Source organism: Sander lucioperca, chromosome 20, assembly GCF_008315115.2.
Source record: "Sander lucioperca isolate FBNREF2018 chromosome 20, SLUC_FBN_1.2, whole genome shotgun sequence".
Lineage (NCBI taxonomy): Eukaryota > Metazoa > Chordata > Actinopteri > Perciformes > Percidae > Sander > Sander lucioperca.
Genome location: NC_050192.1, coordinates 27,040,769 through 27,061,206, shown reverse-complemented (window position 1 = coordinate 27,061,206; position 20,438 = coordinate 27,040,769). Strand labels below are relative to the sequence as shown.

The 20,438-nt window shown below is 42.0% G+C and overlaps 1 protein-coding gene across 2 annotated transcripts; it reads right to left on the bottom strand.

Annotated features, from left to right (window-relative positions):
• Positions 1-5,241: 5,241 nt before the first annotated feature.
• On the bottom strand, positions 5,242-16,592 carry e2f7 (E2F transcription factor 7). 2 transcript variants are annotated; one of them, XM_031306440.2, is made up of 13 exons: positions 16,349-16,592; positions 15,648-15,755; positions 14,838-15,146; positions 13,627-13,786; positions 13,136-13,375; positions 12,441-12,596; positions 12,214-12,357; positions 11,871-12,029; positions 11,677-11,758; positions 10,292-10,577; positions 9,504-9,681; positions 8,355-8,743; positions 5,242-6,601 (listed from the first exon to the last, which is right to left on the bottom strand). In XM_031306440.2, exons 2-13 carry the CDS (start codon positions 15,741-15,743, stop codon positions 6,446-6,448), a joined length of 2,355 nt encoding a protein of 784 aa, XP_031162300.1. In that variant the 5' UTR covers positions 15,744-15,755; positions 16,349-16,592; the 3' UTR covers positions 5,242-6,445. The 2 variants fall into 2 exon arrangements, with proteins under 2 accessions (XP_031162300.1, XP_031162299.1); XM_031306439.2 differs by having other exon boundaries at positions 15,648-15,752.
• Between the last annotated feature and the right edge of the window lie 3,846 nt (positions 16,593-20,438).

Below are 20,438 nucleotides of genomic sequence, written 5' to 3'. Positions count from 1 at the left end.
GCCTAATTAAAGACATTAATGTACACAGAGACGCAGTAAATCAAACTTTCAGTGAAACCAACATGTGTCATTGATCCAAGTCTCCTACTGTTAGAATATCTGCACTGTTGCCAACTAACCTCAGCTTCATTATTTTTTTTAGTGATGCTGTTTGTTTTTAAACAATAGAGCGCTTGATAGAAGACTATTAAATCAGCTTCATGTTCATCTTCAGACTGTTCATTTCAGCATTATTCTTTTTCAAATGGATGATGACAAGGAACGCCAATGGTTATGACTTAACTTACTAATTACAATAGCTGGGAAATATATGAGATGGTAATTGTTGGCCATGAAATCAAGTCATATGAATACACACTGTTTTCTCTATTGTACTGTATATTTTTCACAATGAATAGTATTAGCTATATTGACAAAAAGTGCATTAGACGAAGGGAATCTTGTTATCTCATTTTATTTAAGTTTTAACCCTTCTGTTGTCCTCGTGACAAATATGACCCGTTTTCAAAGTTTCTATATCAGAAATTTGGGTTTCTTTCAACCAAATTGTGTGAAATTAAGGATCAGATCTCTACTTTCATTGAATTGTGGGTGTTTTATTCAATTTTATAGCATTATTCTGACTAAACTTTGACATGTCTGGGATTATCCATTACCTTCATTCCTCTGATCTTAACTATTAGTCAAAATCGTTCATAGTTTCTGCTGTTTTCTAACACACAAATTTTATTTTAATTTCATATAAATGAGGTTTATTGACCATGAATTCCCAAAATAAGTGTAAAACTAGTGTAAATAACTTGGTTCTAGTGGTGAATGTACTAATGGTAGTGGAAAAAGGAGCAAAAAGGTGTTTGGTGTTTTAAGCCCCCAACGTCGCCTTCCAGGCAGCGCGGCAATGGTTATATTTAGGGTTAAAGTTAGGGTCAGCTGCCTGGAAGGCGATGTTGGAGGCTTAAAACACTATAGAGCGCGCAAAAATGTTGAAATAAGCACACAAAATGTGGAATTGTTTTTAAAAACAGTGTCTAAAAAAAGTGTTCATTTTGACCCGGGAGGACAACACAAGGGTTAAGTTTAAAACCTACATCACTCATGTAAAAAGGGCCTTTCCCCTTTCTCCATCAGCCAATTAACCTAATTTGATTGCTGATTACATTCAGCTGATTGAACACAGCCAGGGCTTGATTGCAGCCAGCCATGTTGAGTCTGAACCATTTTCCCCTTTCCCCTCCCACAGTGAAGCAGTCCCCACAAAGTTCCTACAGTCAAAGAATGACTCCATCAGAAGAAATTCCAAAGGAAATGAGAAAGGAATATGTTTTATATCAATCTAGAAATGGTTACAAAGCCATTTCTAAAGGTCGGACAGTTCACGGAATCACAGTGAGAGCTGTTATGAGCTAAAGGGGAAATCTCTCAATAGTAGGGAATATTCCCGGGAGTTCTCCAAGGATGCAGAGACAACTCAAGGAAGTCTCAGCACAGCCCAGAAGAACATTTAAAGAAGTGCAGGCCTCTCAAGCTTCAGTTAAGGTCAGTGTTCATGACCACAATAAGAAAGAGACTGGGCTAAAATGGGTTTTGTGGGATAACAGGAAGTTGGGCGCTACTAGTAACCAAAGGAACTATTGGCTTGTGATACATTTCCCAAAAAAAGAATCTGAATGTTCCCTCAGGCTATATGGACTATGATCTATGAACAAACTTGTCAAACTTTTTCATTACCATGAACCATGGACCAGGGTCCGGTTATATCTAGGGTGAAGGACCTGGAACTTTATTTATCAAATTGCTAAAAGTGACAGTTTAACTTGTGCAAGATACAAGTAAACATCTTTAATTTTTACTCCTACTTGTAAACTTAAGAATACAAACTATTGATCCAGTTTCTTATGCAGAGGTGTCTTAGATCCTATGACTGCACTGCAGAAAGCGACACAAACCTTCTGAGATAAGATGTTTTAGACTTTAGAATAATTGTACACAATATATCTGGTTATAATTAATGTTATCTGAATGATTCCAAATAGGGGCAGTTTTAGGCTATTGTTTGAATTTGATTTGAACATGTTTTCATTTAATGTTTAGCCAATTCCCAATGATTTAATCCATAATGATAGATTTATAAATTGTTGTTAATTGTACATGTGAATTAATACTGGAGAAGAAATCAGGCAAAAGAACTTTAACTGGTTTTTGACTAAAAGGCAACATTTTACAAATCTGGCAATCCACCTTGGGCCTGCTAAGAGCAGAAACTATAATAAAAGAACGGCTATAAGCAGGTAGAGCTGCAGCTCCTCTCGCCCTGATATGAACACGACGACTTGAGGTGAGGAAATCCCAAAGTAGAGCCACGGCTAAATAAAATGTAGAGCATTTAGAGGGAAAACAAAAGTGGTTGCTTTTGTAAAATAATAATGGGACAGATTATGAGAGTACCATAATCCGTCTCAGCAGTGGTTCTTAATCTTTTCGAGTCGCGACTAGAAATGGTCCGATACAATTTTTTGCTTCCCGATACCTGAACTTGCGTATCGGCCGATACAGCAATATACTGCTATCCCTGTATGGATGTGATATGACTGCTATTGTTTTTGTCGGCTTGGTTTTTGTGAAACATGAACAAACGCAAACAATACATGCTGTAGAACTTTATTTTATTATCCAGTTTGACAGTCAATCACAACTGAAAAAGAACATAAAGTACTTTAAAGTATATTTCCTTCGGGTCTAAATTACGTGGTATTGGATCGGTGCTTAAACTAGAGTACTTGTCGATACCAATACCAGCATTTTAGGCAGTATTGGAGGCTTTTTAACAATACTGGTATCGGAATATCTCTAGTTGCAACCCCCCTAGAAGAATGAGGTTGGTGTTCGCGACAGCCACGCCCCCCTCAACAACAAGAAATTTTGTGAATGCTCTGATTAATACTGTACATGTAAACAAACAATGCTTTGCTTTAATGACAGTTTAGTTTTAGTTTTAGCAGCCAGCACCCAGCCTTGTCCAATGTGCTCCAGGCTCTGTGGATTTTTGATGCGTTTGTGATTTTGTCTCTCCCCCTGAACTGCCTTCAGACCCTATTCTGTGTTCCAGGACCTCCTGATTTACAATTCAAGCTCTGCATATAACACATGAAATGTACCAAACTCACACAGTGATGTAAAAAGCCATTCCCCAGTCTAGAATATGCAATTTAATTTTTTTTTACTCCCCAACCATCTGGCGACCCCAAGAAATTATCTCACAACCCCCTTGGTGGTCCCGACCCCCACGTTGAGAACCACGGCTAAAGTATAGTGGGGACACAAAATGACAAGCTTTTCAGATGTGGCCCACTGTACATTGTATAGGAACATAGTATGTTGTAATAAGCTGTAACTTGTTATAGTAGTAGACACAGTAGCAGTATCACAGTGGAGGGAATACCAGTAGTAGTGGTGTATAGTTGAAAGTGAATTGGTCTGGTTTGTCTCAGGAACATTGTGTTTTCATTGAAGTGTGTTTGGCCACCGCTGATACTTGGCTAAACTATCTGTCTATAAAAAGTTAATTGTCCCATCTGCTAAGATTTAGTGTCAGAAATGCCAAACACATCTATTGGCAGCTCCCTCAGCTCAGTTTTAGTGCTGATATAAAAGCTTAGATTAGATGGTGTTTGTGTATTTTAAGTGTGACTCAATCAGCCTGATCTGACCCGGAGATCACACTTGACGTGTTGAATGCGTTTCTCCCTAATGGAATTTAATTCGTAATAAGTACAAATTTAACCTCAGTGCACTGATGCATTTGCTGCATGTGTAATTTGAATTTCAACCACCTTTCTGCTTTTTCACTCTTAACGCTGTGGCTTCACTCAGACCATTAGGTCCAATTTTAGTGTTTTAATGTGTACAACATCGCCCAGTTCCCAGCGACAGGAATTGTTATAGATAAAGAGTGTCATCTGACCACATTAGCATGGCTTGCTTCCATCTGCTGGGCCATTCTGAATTGGACTGAATTATTGGTGGCATCTGTACATTTGTAAATCGGTAAACTGAAGCCATCTGTAAATCTGTCAACATTATGGTTGCCATTTAGTGTTTTTTTTCTACCCCATTGTAGAGTAAAACTTAATAGCATAATTAATCCTAAATACAATTATTTTCTTCTTTTTTTTTTTATTTCGGCTCAACTTAAAACAGGGAGGCTATTTTATCATTAAAAAAAAAACAAACAGGATAATGGGGTGACCGCTACGTAGACTGAGTCCTTTGCAGAGGCCCGGGTTCCTATCTGACCTGCGGCCCTTTGCTGCTTGTCGTCCCCCCATCTCTCTCCCACCTTTCCTGTCTATCCACTGTCAGTACAAATGAAGGGAAAAAGCCCCACAAATCTTTAAAAGAAAAACTAGGATTATATTCCTTTAAAAAAATAAATAAATAAATAAATGAAAATACAGTCCCAAATTCACACACATGACGAAGCTGGTCAGTGTCATACTTTTTTTTTTTTTTTATAAATTTTTTTGAAGTCATACAGAAGAGAAGAGTTTGGCCCATAACTACAGAGAGAGCAGAGCTACAGTGAAGCAACAGCTCCATGTTTTGTAAAAGTTAGATCAGCATACACAACTACTAAAAATAGCAGTGCAATAATCATTATTTGAAATGCATTAAAGCAGCCTTTACATTCTGCACGTGCAAGTATGAATGACCCTATGAATACAATGTACAAAAATAATTAGACATACAACTGTACATTAATGAACACATATCCACTGGTCAAAGTGGAATCTTTGTGCACCCTTTGGTGTGACATAGCTGAGCTTAACTGATTTCCGTACAAAGCACCAATATTTTGGGTGGGTTGTCTGGAGGCAAGTTAGTGGGCTAACGACTCAATGGCTGTTGATACAAATCCCTGGCCAACCTGAGAAAGTCTGTACTGAGGCAACAACTATGTTCTCTCAGCAAGGTGCCTTTTAAGTAAGGCGCTTAACCCCTAGTCTACATCCTTTTGTGTTCCACTTCCAGGATTGCTCCGGTGCTGCAGGAAATTCCGCTGGATGCATGTCTTTTATGTTTCCTTCATCTTTCTTTGTGTTAGATTTCAAATCCGGTGGATTTCTGAGGACCATGGTTAACTGCTCCTCAGATCTCTGCAGGGTAAATCCAGACAGCTAGCTAGACTATCTGTCCAATCTGAGTTTTCTGTCGCACGCAGTTTAGCACCGTCCATGACGACTGTGATTGGTTTAAAGAAATGCCATTGAACCAGAGCATGTTTTCCTCCCATCCCTGAATGCTATATGGAGTAGCCAGACCCCCCCTTCAGCGCGCTTTGGAGGAGGGTCTGGCAAAGCGAGACTACTTAACCCCCAACTGCACCGTCATACTGGGAGTCTCCCAAATGTGTCCGACTGTATAAATGATAGTTCAGTCTACTTTTCCCTGATATAATAAGGATAAAAAAAAAAAAGCTTTACAGTACTCTGACATTTCTCCAAAATCCAAGTATTCAAGTACCTGAGAGCATTGTCACACCGCATTGTCTAAAGGGCACCATGGTTGCAGATATACAGTGAAAACATACATAGCACCAGTACATGAATGCCTCTGCTGTGCATCAAGAAGTCCAAGAACTGTTCCTTGAAATTCTTGGCTGGCTGTAAACATTTTAAGGCTTTAGTGATTTTCTCCTTACAGTATTGTCCAAAATGAGCCGAGAGGATTGTCTGCTACTGTGCTAATGTGAATCGGTGCTAATAGATTTCCTTTTACACCTTGATAATGTAACAAAACCTGAAGGGGCCAACTAACGACAATCACTTCAAAATTAGACAGACATTCCGTCAGATACTTAGTGCTAAAAAAAAAAAGTTAATGTTCCATTACAGTCCCTGTAATCAACATATATTAGCTAAAATATAAATAGCAATTGGGCTTTAATACACAAGGTGTGGGAAATTAGGTAGCGTGATCATGTCTGGGAGGGGAAATTAAGGCTCAAATACAAAATACAGCAGTGGCCGACTCCCACCACAGGAGGGCACTGTGGCATTGGCAATACGGCTTCACTCATTCACTCTGAAATCTGGTGTCCCATAATTGAACCATGAGGCACATTTGGACCGAACATAATGACCAATAACAAAAGCGTTTCATTGAAGAATGAGGTACCCACCAATTGGTAATAATTATCATTTAGCAAAATGTCAAATCTTATAATCTTTGCATTCCAAAAACAAATGTTTTGTATTTTAGGAAATAGGTAACTTTAGGCCAGTGTTTTGCTAAAAACCTTTTTATTGCTGCATTTTGGAAGGAAAATCTGTCATCAATTAAATAAACTAACAAAGCACCAATGGTTTGAAACCATTTTTTCACTTTTAGGATCAACACATGAGTGTTCAAACAGCACGTTAGCCACCTATTCCATCTCCTTGCATGTCTAACTGGTTGGCGGGTGGCCGATGTCCAGTCTCCTCTGTGCCGAGCCTCTTCTTCGGCCTGCTGGCGCAGCGCTGACTACACTTCCCAGTGTACCCGGGGTCTGGAAGAAAGCCTTAGAGGCAGAGGGTGTGGTTTCCTTCGGAGAGTGCGGAGTCTGTGATGGTAGAGAGGGATGTAAGATTGAAGAACATTTACACAGAATCCTGCTCCAGTTAGTAACTAATTCATGGCCACACCCTGTAGGGATTAGTTTTTTTGGAGGAGACTCTCCGATGTTAAGCTGCAGACACACCAACCAGATGGCCGACCGTCGGCAGAAAAGGCAGTTGGACTGATCAGTCTCCCTGAGTTGGTCAAAAAAGTGCCTCGGAACACACCAAAGAGACGAGACGTAATACGTCTCCATAACAGCAGGCGGCGCTAATCTGTATTGTCGCCCAAAAATGAAAACCGGCAGCTGATTGGACGAACGCGTCACGTGGGTCTTGTTTCTCCAGAAATTCAAAGACAGACTGTCATGGGGGCTAGTTCAGAATACAATCTCATATTGTACTAAAATAGTTCACCGAAACGTGGTTCTGAAAACATTTTAAGCGAGAAATAGACCATACAGTTGCTGAATTTGTCTTCATTTCAGATTAGCTCTCCACCAATCAGATGGGTCATTTGAGTCTGACTGCCGGCAGTGCCCGCCCCGCCGATTATACATGTCAAATCGGCCAAAATGAAGGACGACGGCCCCTCGGACGGACGACGGTACGCAACACACTGAACAGACTCGAGTCACTGACCTCGCCAGACTGTCCAATGGCTGATTATCGGCTTGGTGTGTCTCGGGCTTTAAAAAAAAAAAAGCTCTTTTTACGGATGACTTGAAAAAATAACCAATTATGGACCAAACCTGCAGATGACGTGAAGAAGTTGTGAATTAGGTTTGTTTTGTTAAAAAGGTTGTTGTTCATCATTTGACTATCAAATCTCAAAACTTTGAGCTTCTCTGAATGCTCCAAATGGGCAAATGTGATCCCGGCTCACAACTGTTGCCAGACCACCATAACATGACTAGACAATACTAGAATAGATGCCCGTGTTCAATTAGAATAAAAAAAAAAAATTGATTTTCTAAAACCCAGCCCTACTAGTATCTAACACCTGGACCTTTTCATGAAGGTACCACTCTGCCCATATTAAAAGTGAAAGTGTGGGGGGGGGAAGACAGGCCACCCCTGATTTATGCCTCATTATAACACGGCCATTGACTCGTCACATTGTTTCTAATGCTGCATTAATTAGCCTTCCAGCAATCCGCCTCAGCAGGTTGTCTAAAAACGACTCTATTTGAGAATAGCAATGCCAGCAGATTGTGTTAGGCTTTGCAGACAAGAACATTAATCCCTATTCAACAACTTGGAGATTAATCAAATTGAACCGCTAAATGAGTAAGCGTCTAAATGAGTAAATGAGGAGAAACCTTCCACAAAACAGATGCCGCATATGCTCTCATGTCAAGCTGGGTTGTGGCATTTTGCAAGTGCCTGGTACCAGAAAGGTCATGTATCATTATGAAGGCAAATGATGTCTGAGTTAATACGTTGCCACAGCAGAGACGTGTGTGTGTGTGTGTGTGTAACTATATTCGTGGGGTCCAAAAACCGAGACTACAGTATACTTGTGGGGTCCGGACAGCTTTGTGGGGCCAAAATGCTGGACCCCACAAGTTTAAAGGGCTGTTTGAGGGTTAAGACTTGGTTTTAGGGTTAGGGTTAGAATTAGGTTATGGTAAGGGTTAAGGTTAGGCATTTAGTTGTGATGGTTAAGGTTAGGGTAAGGGGCTAGGGAATGCATTACGTCAATGACGGGTCCCCACAAAGAGTGAAACGTGCGTGTGTGTCTACAACAGTTCTTACCAGTGGTTCTGGTGTGGTGATGCTGACTGTCTGACGTGGCGCTGAGGGAGAATGTGGAGCGCCTGCTGATCCGTACAGCCGGCTCTGTTCCGGAGTGGACGGTGATGGAACGGGTGACGTGCTGATCTCTGATGCTGCTGCCAGGCCGTACGGCACCGCCTCCACCATAAAGTGGGCAGGTGACATCACAGCAGGCAGGCTAAAGCTCAGGTTGTTATGGGCCTCGGAGCCTTGCTGTCGTAGAGCGCTGGCCACCAGGGGGTAGTGGGAGAGGGCTGCAGAGGGAACCAGGACGTAGGGCAGCGCCAGGGCGGGAACACTACTGGGAGGAAGTGCTAGGCTGGCTGGTGGCTGGCCGCCAGAGAGGAGGAAGTTGAGGCTATTTAGACCTGGAGAAGAAGAAACATCACGAGAAAATGGTAAGAGGTTTTTTTTTTTTTTTTTTTTTTTTTTTTATATAAATTGGACTGCCCTGGGCATCACCAAATGGCAGATCACGGCCCGGACCGAGTGGCGGTTGTGTTCGTACCTGTGACCAATTTCTGATAAATCAATGGGAATAAATAATCTTCACAGAGCGCCCGAATCAAGTGTTTACCGTGCATACAGTTCACTTGAGAGAACAGCCTAAGGCTGCGTTCAGACAGGGAAAGGCGATCCGGCAGTTTTCCACAGGGTTGTGCTGCAGGGGGAGGGTCAATGAACCGGCCCATTTATGTGTGACGTCCTGTTGTGTTCTTGAATCCCCCAATGTAGCACAAGTAGACTTTATATTTCAGTTACTGTTTTTCGTCAGGTCGTTTAAAGATCTCGACGTTTACGGCCGCACTTGAAGGCAGCTTCACGGAGAAAGAAAAGAGACAAGCGAGACAGATTGACTGTACTGGGCAGTGTTTAAAAACGTTCTTGTGGCAGCGATAGAGGCAGTGATGTCTCCCGTTTACTGAACGGGACTCTCACACCTCCTCAAACACACGGACAAGTCATGACTGGTCACCGCAGCGTGACGTCGGGTTGCGTTTCACCAAAAGTTGAGCAAACCGTGCCGCAGTCTAAATGGCCGATGCAGGCTGTGTGAATGCCCACTAAGGGAGGTGACAGTTCTTGATTGTAGAGAGTATTGTGTAGTGGATCTAGTAGTGTATATACCTGCATTGTTGGGTACATAGAGGTAGTGTGATGGTTGGGCCGGCTCACTGCTGCTGTTGCTGCGTAGACACTCATTCAGCGTCCGCTCTGTGGAGAGGCCTGCTGGGCGATTTGGGGAAGTCCTAGCGTTAGCCGTCTGTGAACACTCTGCTGCTTCACTGTGAGCTTCAGCTCCCATCTGGCAGGAAAATAAACAATGGGTATAAATGAACGTGGACCAGCTGATGGACATGGTTTAAATAAAGGAACCACAAGTTTCTAGCTGTGCATCGGATGCAGTGCAAGACACTAGTCCTCAAACGAGTTGAAGTCTACAATCCATCTTGAATGAACATTTTACATCATGACATGTAACAATGCACTGATTAACACTCTCCCCTCCTACCATTGGACCAACCAAGTAATTCTCATAAAGAACCATCTTACTATGAAAAATGGGGCTTTTCCAATTACTAGGATTGTGCAGCCTGATTCATGACTAGGTTTTCCAATTATCAAATTTCCTATACATTACTAATATAAGTCTTTAATTACACCAGGAATGAGTTATCTTCATTAGCAAGTGTGTATTATTTCATATTTTCAATTTAACGGTCTGCTATCCAGACTTACTAACAGGATCTTGTGATTGTAGGCGCAAAACTGCACTGAACCAAAAATAATTATATTGTTCCCCATCAAGCTTAACCAAGAAGAGAACCACCATCAATAACATTAATTACATTTATTTTTCTCTGTGCAAAATGTCATACATACTGTATCATCATGCTAAAACAACAGCACCACACCTGGTCACACTCCTCTAACCCAGACCTTCCCTTCTTCTTCAACACCGTCACCTCCTCTTCCCTCCTTCTCTTCCTCCCCTCCTCAGACTCCAGCCTGGGCGATCTTGGACCTTCAGGTATCTGGTCAGGCTTGTCTGGCGCCCTGTACAGCATGACCACCGAGGGCTGAGACAGGCTGGGCAGGTAGGCCAAGCAGTGGGGGTGCTCTGGGTGGAGAGAAGGTGCCAGCAGGGTGGGGTGGGTGGAGGACGGAGCCAGCGTGCTGCTGCGGCAGATGGGACGGTTACTGCAGGGAAACGAAAAAGAAGCGAGAAATGATGAGCCATTAGAATTAGGGGTGGGACAAAATATTGATACGGCAATATATCGTTGTCCTTCTTTGTGCGATGCAAGAATCAAAACCTGCACTTAACCTTTTCACAGGCTTTTTGTATTCATAGTCAGAAAGTCGGGAATTACAATGTTTTCACTCTGTTGTTAGAACACACATTACACACAGCCCTGAGTACCTATACATGCACTAATGGAGAGATGTCAGAGTGAGGGGGCTGCAGCTGTTGATGGACAGGCGCCCCGAGCAGTTGGGGGTTCGGCCCTGCATGCTTCGTCCAGCAAACCCCAGCTATGAACCCCCAACTCTTATCCCGTGGGTAACCAATGCCTCTGATGCATTTTTACCCAACTTCATGTCTAAAATATTTCATTTTCAACACACACACTTCTCTTCCCTATTATTTCGCTCCCTCCAAAAGCACTTAACAGCCACAGTCCTGAGGCAGCTGTGGTTTGGCCACAAGCAGGCAAAGCATAAAAAATAACATAAACCACTGTGTACTGTATCTATGGAGCCAACGCATGCATTCATAGGAGACCAAAACTATTCATATCCACAGTGGCATGTTACATGTAGCCTGAAGCTACAGCCACATTAGCCAATGCAAACACTGGCAGTGAGTGTGTGAAATATTCTGTATGAGAGACCGCTTCAGTGAATGGAGCCTTGGCATCTTAGCACTAGGTTTATTATAGGTTTAAATGCCTAGTGTGGCAATAAACACTGAGTTTATCCATTCAGATGCAATTGTGTAGCTTCAATCTGAAAGCAGACTTAATTTAAAGATCGGAACAGTTCATAATATTAACTTTATCTTCAGCTTCTAACAGCTACAGGACCCTTTGTCCTTGTCACAGGCAGCTGATGTGGATTCTCCACAGTAATACTGATAGACTGTCCTGGCAAAGGTTAGCAAAAAGAGCCACTGTGTGCAGTAAATTGTTTGGCAGTAAATCTGTGGTGGATGACTTCAGATAAATCTACGGCAAGAGAATGCATGGGTGATTACAGTGCTGTGTGTGTGTGTGTGTGTGTGTGTGAGAGAACTCACTCAGTGCTGTTTCCAAACTGCAGGCACACTGCATGGTTGCTTGTAGTCTTTTTGGAGAAATCCACAGGCTGGTTAAGCTGACCTGCAAGGGGGGGGGGGGCACAATTTATCAGACAATATAAAAACATTCTACTGCAATAAATTATTGGTTGACTGACTAAACAGTGGCAGAGACAACAAAAAAAGTGTCTTACCCATAAGGTCTCGTCGTGGACTGCTGGGTGCAGAGTTGACCAGCCGCTGTATGGCCACAGAATTAGGTGCAATGTTGAATGAGGCGTGCCGTGCCATCTTGGCTTTTCTAAAGTCCTCGGGCAGAGTGACAGCTGACACATTCACAGTATTTCCTCCAGCTGATAATAGTGAAGTGGATAAGGATTGAGTTAGCATAAGGGCAATAATGAAAAATGCCGTTTGTTAGCAATAAATCTTCCATTTGTTTTTTTAAAACAAAATCACTGTCACCAGATGTCTTTTGAAAGGGGTTCTTCGCAATTCTTTGAGAAGAACTACTTTAGATTTCTCTTTAATTCTTACCAGCATTTCCAGAGCTTTTGAATTCAACAGGGCCATGCCACTTGAAGGCCGGCTTCCTGCCCCTCTCCTCCCGGACATGGACCTTCTTTATGAGGCCCAGGCTGGTCAGCACATTTGCGATGTCGTATAGTCGCCGCACCTTAGCTGAAGATACAGAGATGGCGTTTAGTTTAGAAACAGGATTTTGTATTACGGTAGGACATACTCTTTTGTACTTTGTCTCTTACTTTTATACTTGCTGTGACTGGATGAGTCCTGACTCTCCTCGATGAGGATCTTTGCTGCTGCGTCCAGGGTAACGGTCTGAGTTTTGGACACCAGGAACAGCATGACAAACTTCTGGCTCATAATGCGCAGGGATTTGTCTTTCCTGTTGCCACCAGCTGAAAATAACATAGAAACATCTGAGAATGTCAGACTACTGCAGTCACAGGACACTACATATGAATTAAGAGGACCTTTTATAATCAACAGCTTAAATTGGGTCATTGTGCAGCAGCAAGGAACAATGATGTGATCATAAACCATGAGATTATAGATGCTTAAATGTGCAGTTGATGCCTTAACGACACTATTTCAGTTGTAGGTGTTTTGTTGCTCGGCAGTCACAACAAAACTGGCGGACATTAACCAATAAATGGACATTGTGTGCCTATTCTTTGTCAAGAGTGCTATTATTATCCTGCCACACTGCCAAGTCAACACATACACGCCCTCTTAATAAGCGCCTGTGCTTGTATGAGGATCACTATGGAAACCAGGCTTGCATTCAATCCTATTGGGTTTGAAGGGAATGACTTTAAGTGGTAGTGTTAATTTGGTGGAAGCTGCTCCTGAGATTAAATCTACACTTGTATTTCTACATGTGCTGCATTCAACTTTGAGAAACTTCAATTCAAAGAATGATCTTTTAGTTCATTACAGTTGCTAGCGTCTCCTTCCACTCCATCGTCCTTGCGCCCCGCTGCAGCCTCCCTGGCTTCAGTGGCCAGCTCCATTTGGAGGTGGTAGCCTTGCTGCCGCCCCCTCCGCTGCAGCTCCTCCAGCGTTGCCTCCAGCCGCCGCCGCCCGTACCAGGTGTAGCTGTTTTTGGCTATCCGACCCACAATCATGAGAGACTCGAGCACGTTGACGATGTCATAGATACGCCGCCGCTCCACTCCTGACAATTTCAGTGCGAGAGTAGAGGGGGAAAAAATATGTTTACATTTTAATAAAAACTCACCAAAAGGTCAGTGTTGTGATTAAAAAGAATGAAAGTTATAAAAAAAAGAGCCTTTCTCCAAATGCAGCTGTTTTGTAGGGAAAAGTCTCCATAGCAACCATCTCTAAATCCAATAACATAAAAACTTTATAATGCTCATTGAACAGACATCAGATGCTTCCATTGTCTCCATCCCCCCCCCCCCTTACCAAGACTAGTCGCCACCTCATCCAGAGAGATCCAGATAGGGCTGTGTAGTGGTGGGTAATCAGGATAGAGTGCCAGGAACTTCTGGCACAGCAGACCCAGACTTTTCTGCTTCCTGCTCGGCTTTTTGTCGGCATCTTCCTCTTCCTCCACAGCTTCAAACTGGACAGACAGATAACACATAGAGATAAATGATAACGCATATTTTTCAGTCTTGTGTTTTGCCACTTATTTAGAGAATTTGACACCGGCTAAGAGGACTTTGCTGCTACTGTTGGCATCATCATCCTCTAGAGTTATAGTGTGATCCTTTTGGGTTATGTGGCATACACATTAACACACGTCAGTTCAGAGTAGGGCTGGGCGATATGGAGAAAATCAAATATCACGATATTTTTGACCAAATACCTCAATATCGATACCGCAACGATATTGTAGTGTTGACTATTGGTGCTTTCACAAAATATTTACACAATGAGATTTTTGATACATAATCAGTAATGTGGATATAATGACTAAGTGGGTAAAGGCAAATAATAGAACAGTTACAACAGTCTGGTAAGTTCAGAAAATGACATAACGTTACTGTAATGCAGTCTTTAAAACCAGGAAAAGACAACACTTATGCCATATTACGATATCCAAAATCTAAGACGATATCTAGTCTCATATCACGATATCGTTATGGCGATATATTGCCCAGCTCTAGTTCAGAGTCAAACTGCTTCTTTGGGGACACATTTTAGAAAACAATTCAATCCTGCAATCCCAATAAAGCTGGCAAAACCTTCACACGTCATATTTAAGAAATAATCATATTAAAAAAGCAAAGCGATTTAGGCTCCCACTGCCCACTAATATACAATATGACTTTTTCTATTAGGCATAAGTTAATGACTGTATTTGCGCTTTTGAAAATGCCCTATCTTGAGAGTTCAGCTGCTAAAGTTAGTTGAGTGAGAAAAAGTGTTTAGCCCCTGGACTTTTTAGACGGTTTAATTCTGTGTTTCTCTGAGAGCATTTCCCTAATCAAACTAATAAGTAATAACTGCAGTCTAACCAATTCCTCCCCAAATGCCATAAAGAATAGGACATTTTTAGAAGACCTCAACTGAGACCTTATTAAATGCCTCATTGACTAGAGACTGTTTTTAGTTATATAGTTTAGCTCTTAGCCTCTTTGGCAGGTGCTAAAATCTCCCATTTCACATACCTGACAAGAGTCTTCCACCTCTGTATCCTCGGCCACAGTGTCTGGACTTGCTGACTGGTCCTTCTCATTCTCTATGGGTCTAAACAGCACCTTTTTCATCTCTCTGTCCCGGATGTCTGGGCTCGCGGCACTGATCAGCATCTTAAGATTGGCCGTGGGCGTCCAGGGCTCGGCCAGGGTGGTGTGTTTGATGGGGGTGATGTGGGCCAGGTCAGGGGTGGCACCCTTTCTGTTTATCAGCAAAGCAGGGATGGTGGACTCTGCAGACTTTAGTGGCGTGGATCTTCTCCTTTCTGTGCAGATGTTTTCCTATAACGTAGACAATTGTTATAAATGTTTTGTTAAGGTTTCAAACGTTGCTTATACTGCAGGAATTTCCAACATTGATAATTTTTTAGCAAAACGGGACATTCTAAAGCACCATTACGACACTTGAAATATTTCCCCTGCTGCTGTATAAACCCAAATCTTCATCCAGGGATTTTATTTAGGTCAAATGTTGACACAAGGACAGAGTGACCTGGCCAATCCACTGATTTTGAAACACTTAAAGGCCTTGTTTGCTGTTTTTTCTCCGCCAATTCAAAAAATGCTTTCCCACTTTCTCTCATGGAAACCTAGCTGTCTAAATCCAAAAGCCACCCTAGCCTAGCCCATATCTCATAACCTTATGTCACTGTTTAGATGCCACCACATTACTCCAAACATCTGTCTCTGATTAGCCCGATTCTGTAGCTCTCCCTAAGTTCCAACACCGAACCTGCTACACTGCTTACACCACGCCTAAGATCAAGCAGTGGGCCACCTTACCTTTTGTTCACTTTGGCCCCCATCCTCCTCCGGCTCCACAGAGAAACTTTTCCTGGGACTTGTGAGGTCTTTCAGTGTTAGACATTCAACTTCCATCTGGGAAAACTGCTGTCCCCCAAAAAAAAGTTCAGATGGATATAGAAAATCAGAAATGGTTAACACGACTAATATCGTCGCGGGGTTAAAGTTAAGGAATGTCCAACTACTAACGTTACAGAAAACTCAGAAGAGTGGTCAGCTGAATTTGGCGCAAACATCAGCTAATTAGCTAACTAGCCCTTAGCAAGCTAACAGCTATAACATAACTATCAGCCCCGTCCGTTAACAGTGTGGTTTATTGCTAACATGACGTAAAGCCAGTCTGTAGATAGCTGATAAAGTCGAGAGCTGAATGTATTATTACATGACATTAATAAATTACGTTAAAGATGAGTCTAAGTTGTAACATAAGATGTAGCCTTAACATTCGTAAAACATTAGTAAAGGGTACATTTAATCAAATTAGTCCATACATTTAGGTGTGGCAGAGCCTGTAAATAACTATTACTGTGATTTATTTATAGTCATAAAGGCCAATTTGACTTGAATTAGCTGACGTTAACTTACTTGGCTAACATTACTAGGTCAGCTGACCAGCATACCATAACGTAGCTAGTGTTATAGCAAGAAGGAAACCGCTGGAGGGAAAACATCATTCTCACCTTTCTCAGCTGCTGAATGAATGAAATAATCCAATGTGGCTCTGTGTCCAGTTTTACAGACTTGTCAGTGCGTAGTTTCTTCAGACTAACATATCCGCTAATTTCCCTCTTCAAAATTAGCGGGCAATCTTCCTCAGCTTGTTCCTACTGTCCTCTAACTCCTGTCCTATTAGCGGAAACTGTGCACTGTCCCGGGGAGACTCCAGCATCACCCGCTTAAGCTTGTTTTCTGGCGCTCTCATACATCTGGCTCACTTCAGCCAATCAGCGCCCAGGTGAATACGTGCGTCATTCATCTCCAGCCAGTCAGCGTTGTTGTGCTCGGAAACGTGCATCAGCTTCGACCAGTGGGCGTGGACAACGACCACGCCTCCATGGTTATGTTGGCGGGGCAACCGGCGCGCTGTGTCAAAGTCTGAGGGGATTTGAAAATAAAGAAGCGAGGTCTCACTCTGCAACTCTCTCACTCATTGATAGAATCAGGAGTTAGAATGGACGCGAGAAACTTACTTACTTTTTTTTTTTTTTTTTTTAACCTAACCCCTTTCCAGTGCAATGGGGAATTCAGAGGTCTAAAATAATGTCCAGTGCTTTTTCTTTCTGGGTGATTAGCAAGCAAGGGAGACAGGAATGTGCCAAAGACAATTGAACAATATTTGACAGATCATAGTAATGTGCTAAATAGTTTAACAACTGCAGACATTTCAATTCATGTTTACTTTTAGATGAGTGAAAACAAATGTATATTTGTGAATAACGCGAAAAGCAAACTATTATTTGAAACGGCATAGATATATGTAATATATGACGTCTGGTCTGAGTTTAGTTCTTCGTACACAGATTATTTTGTTGCAAACAAGTGTTTCGTCGTATTTGTAGACGATCTTTGACTTTCAGCTGAGAGGTTTGGCTTCCCCCTGCTTCTCCCACGGATACCGGGCGTCTACTGAACCCCCAGCACCTACAAACCCATTATTAATACCTTTTAACCTAATCACCCAGGCTTTTGTCTGACAGTAATTAGCTCTGCGGTTGAAACAGACAGATGGGAGGCCGGGAAGGGAGGCGTGGGGGACGAAACGAGTGGCGCTAATATTACCTGGGCCACCGCGCGAAAAGCTGTGGTGGAGAAAACTCACTTTTTAGCAGACAGGGTCCCGCTCTGCATGCAAATAGGCAGTTTGAGGACCAGCCCCAAGTGCCTACATAATACCCCCAATACACAATCTGCCGCCAAACGCTATTCAAATCTGGGCCAGTGAAGAAGGAGGGAAACCTTTAGGCTATAAGTGCAATAAATGTGATACATTTTTAGAAAGATTCTATAGTTCACGGTCAGTCCCAAACTATTATTACACATTAGACTACAAGAATGTTAAACTGGATCCATTCTTTTTCACTTCAAGTGTTACAAAATAGTTTTAAAATGGTTTTGTGACAGTTCTAGCATGGGGGCTGGGACCCATCAAGGGGTCTCGAAAAAATGTAAGGGGTCACTGAATTTACTCTAATTTATACCTTTTTCATTACTGCACTTCTGAGTAGCTACTACTTCATGATATAGCCTAAGTACACCTGTAAAACTGATTCCATATAGAACATTTTCCTGGATAGTGCTTCTATTCGTCAAACAAATGGAAGTGTCTTTGGGCTATGTGTTAAAGCCAGGAGTGGCACGTTTTTGGGTTATTTTTTAAATTGACACTACCAGATTATGAAATTTAAGTCATCCGATTTCCTTACTGAAGTCCAAGTTGTAACTAAGAATTTACTTAACAGAAGCCAAATTCGACATGCCAGGTTCCAAGACTCATGCCAAGGCTAGACTTGTGACAAGCTTATTCTCAGCCTAGGTCAGCACCCTAAAACCTTTCCACATCTGGCAGCTTTATACCAACCAGTGAATGATAATTTTTGGTCCTTTGGTACCAGAATACAGCCAACAGAACCACTAACTTGGTTACAGTAGCTTCATTTGGAAAGAAGTAGCCACTATAGCCTACTGTTATAATAATGTTCTGTGTTGTGATTCAGTACAGGTATTCTGTTTACAGAGCTTTTTGTATAGAGGTTATAATTTAAGGAAGGGGATATTGAATTGCAGATGGCAGCTCTGGCTGTCAACACTTGTGAAACACTGATTAGGGCTACGTTAATAGCTGCTGATCATCTTTGCGTGAGTATTGATTTTCTGCATTTAAGCCCACAAGGCTTATGTCATTACGCTCCCCATTCAAATTACATTCTTTGTTTGAGTTTGCATGTAATAAAAAGCTGGGGTCCCAAACTAACCACATCAAGAGGTTTACCAGCCACAATCAAAAGATAGCTCGTAACTGAATGAAGTGTTACAGATTTGTTTGTTGTCCAGAGTATGGACTTGACATGGATGCTCCTTCTGGTTTACATTTCAAAAAGTATTGCATTTAAACTTTTGTTTTGAGCTGGTTGATGCTCTTATTGCTCTGTTACGACAGCTCTTTGCTCCTTCAAAGCTCAGTCTGACAATGTCTTTGGTTTTTAGCACATTGTCCCTTTTTTATGTTCTGTGTGCTGCTCTAGACACTACTGTAGTTAACCTGGTTTACAAAAAGCATGTACAAGTATTGACCCTCCAAACTATTACTACTACTACTACTACTACTACTACTACTACTACTATACAAATACTATTTTAATGGGCACTGATGCTCTGATAAAGGTAGCCTATGTGTCATGCATATCCTCATTTGAAACAGCTGATTTCTGAGCCAGAATTAGGACAAAGTTTAAAATCAGAACAGTGAAAATGAAGCCTAAGCAAATGTAAAATATTGTCCAGCCAAGATTTTGATTTATACCTGAAAGTTTTAGCTGTCCCTGCTTGACTTGTTTCTGTGCTAACTCAGCACTGTTGATGGTTATCTTGAGTGGGCTACCCCCAGCCTAATGCAACAAGTTCAGGCATGTTCCCTAGGGTTTATTGATGCAAGGCATTCTGGGCAATGTTAAATATCACTGATTAAAACAGCCAACAGGCCAGACTAAATCACCGTGACTCTGCGCTAACACAAAAATCACTTCTGGGTATACAAATGGCAGTTCATTTCAATAGATGGGAAGAATGAGAGCTGGGAAATCGGCAATTCGACCCATCTGAGGTTTCTGTGCTGCTTATTTTCTGTACTGTGTTGCTTTGCGAACAGCGACATCTCACCGCCTGTCAGACTTTGGGCGGTGTCATTTTTTTTCAGTCTGTGGTCCAACAGGCAAATTAGGTCTCCAACCTAATGTCAATGAAAGTTTTAAGACATGAAAGCATCAAACATGCATTTTAGATGAATGAGATGAGAGTATATCCAGTTGTTCCTCAGCCCCATTTGCTCAGCGCCTTTTTTAAATTGTATGTACCAGACGCAGGAGTTTTTTTTACCTGGAAGTTATCGTAAACAAACATTGTGATTGGGTCTATAGAATGGACACAAGTTAAGTTTGGGAATGCATTCATCATCAGAATGATATATCAGTTCAATAAAGAGCATACATTTCCTTGAATGCTCAAAGCTGCATCTTGCTAAATTCTGCCTTTGCTGCTCTCCACCTGCCTTTCTTTCCCTGCCCTTCTCACTTCCCTCTGAACTTTAATGACTCCAACACAGATGATGTAGTTTTTCTTGTCTCTGTTTGGCGGTTCTGTATTGCATACTGACCTTTTTGTCAAACTGCTCCCCTGGAGAAGTGTTCTGATTCACCATGAGCTCAGTGCAGACATTTTACACCATCTGACACTGGCATTTAGCAAATGCTTCGGACACAATCTGAACTTAGCTTCCCAGGTGTGGGCTGCCCTCCATCACAGTGCATCTTTGCACTTTCCTGTCATATATTCTTGTTGATATGACTCATTTGACCGATTTTGTTTGCTTTATCTGATCTTTCAAAAGTCACATAAATCAGTTCAGGTTGACTCTTGATTGACTTTTACACGGTGGTCTCAGGCAGAAAGCGGAAGGCCTGCAACTCCAAGAAAAAGTACATTGGTCACATCAAAACAAAATCAAAGTGCAAGTAATTAGGTAGGTAATTAATGCACGGGGGGGGCATCATCATA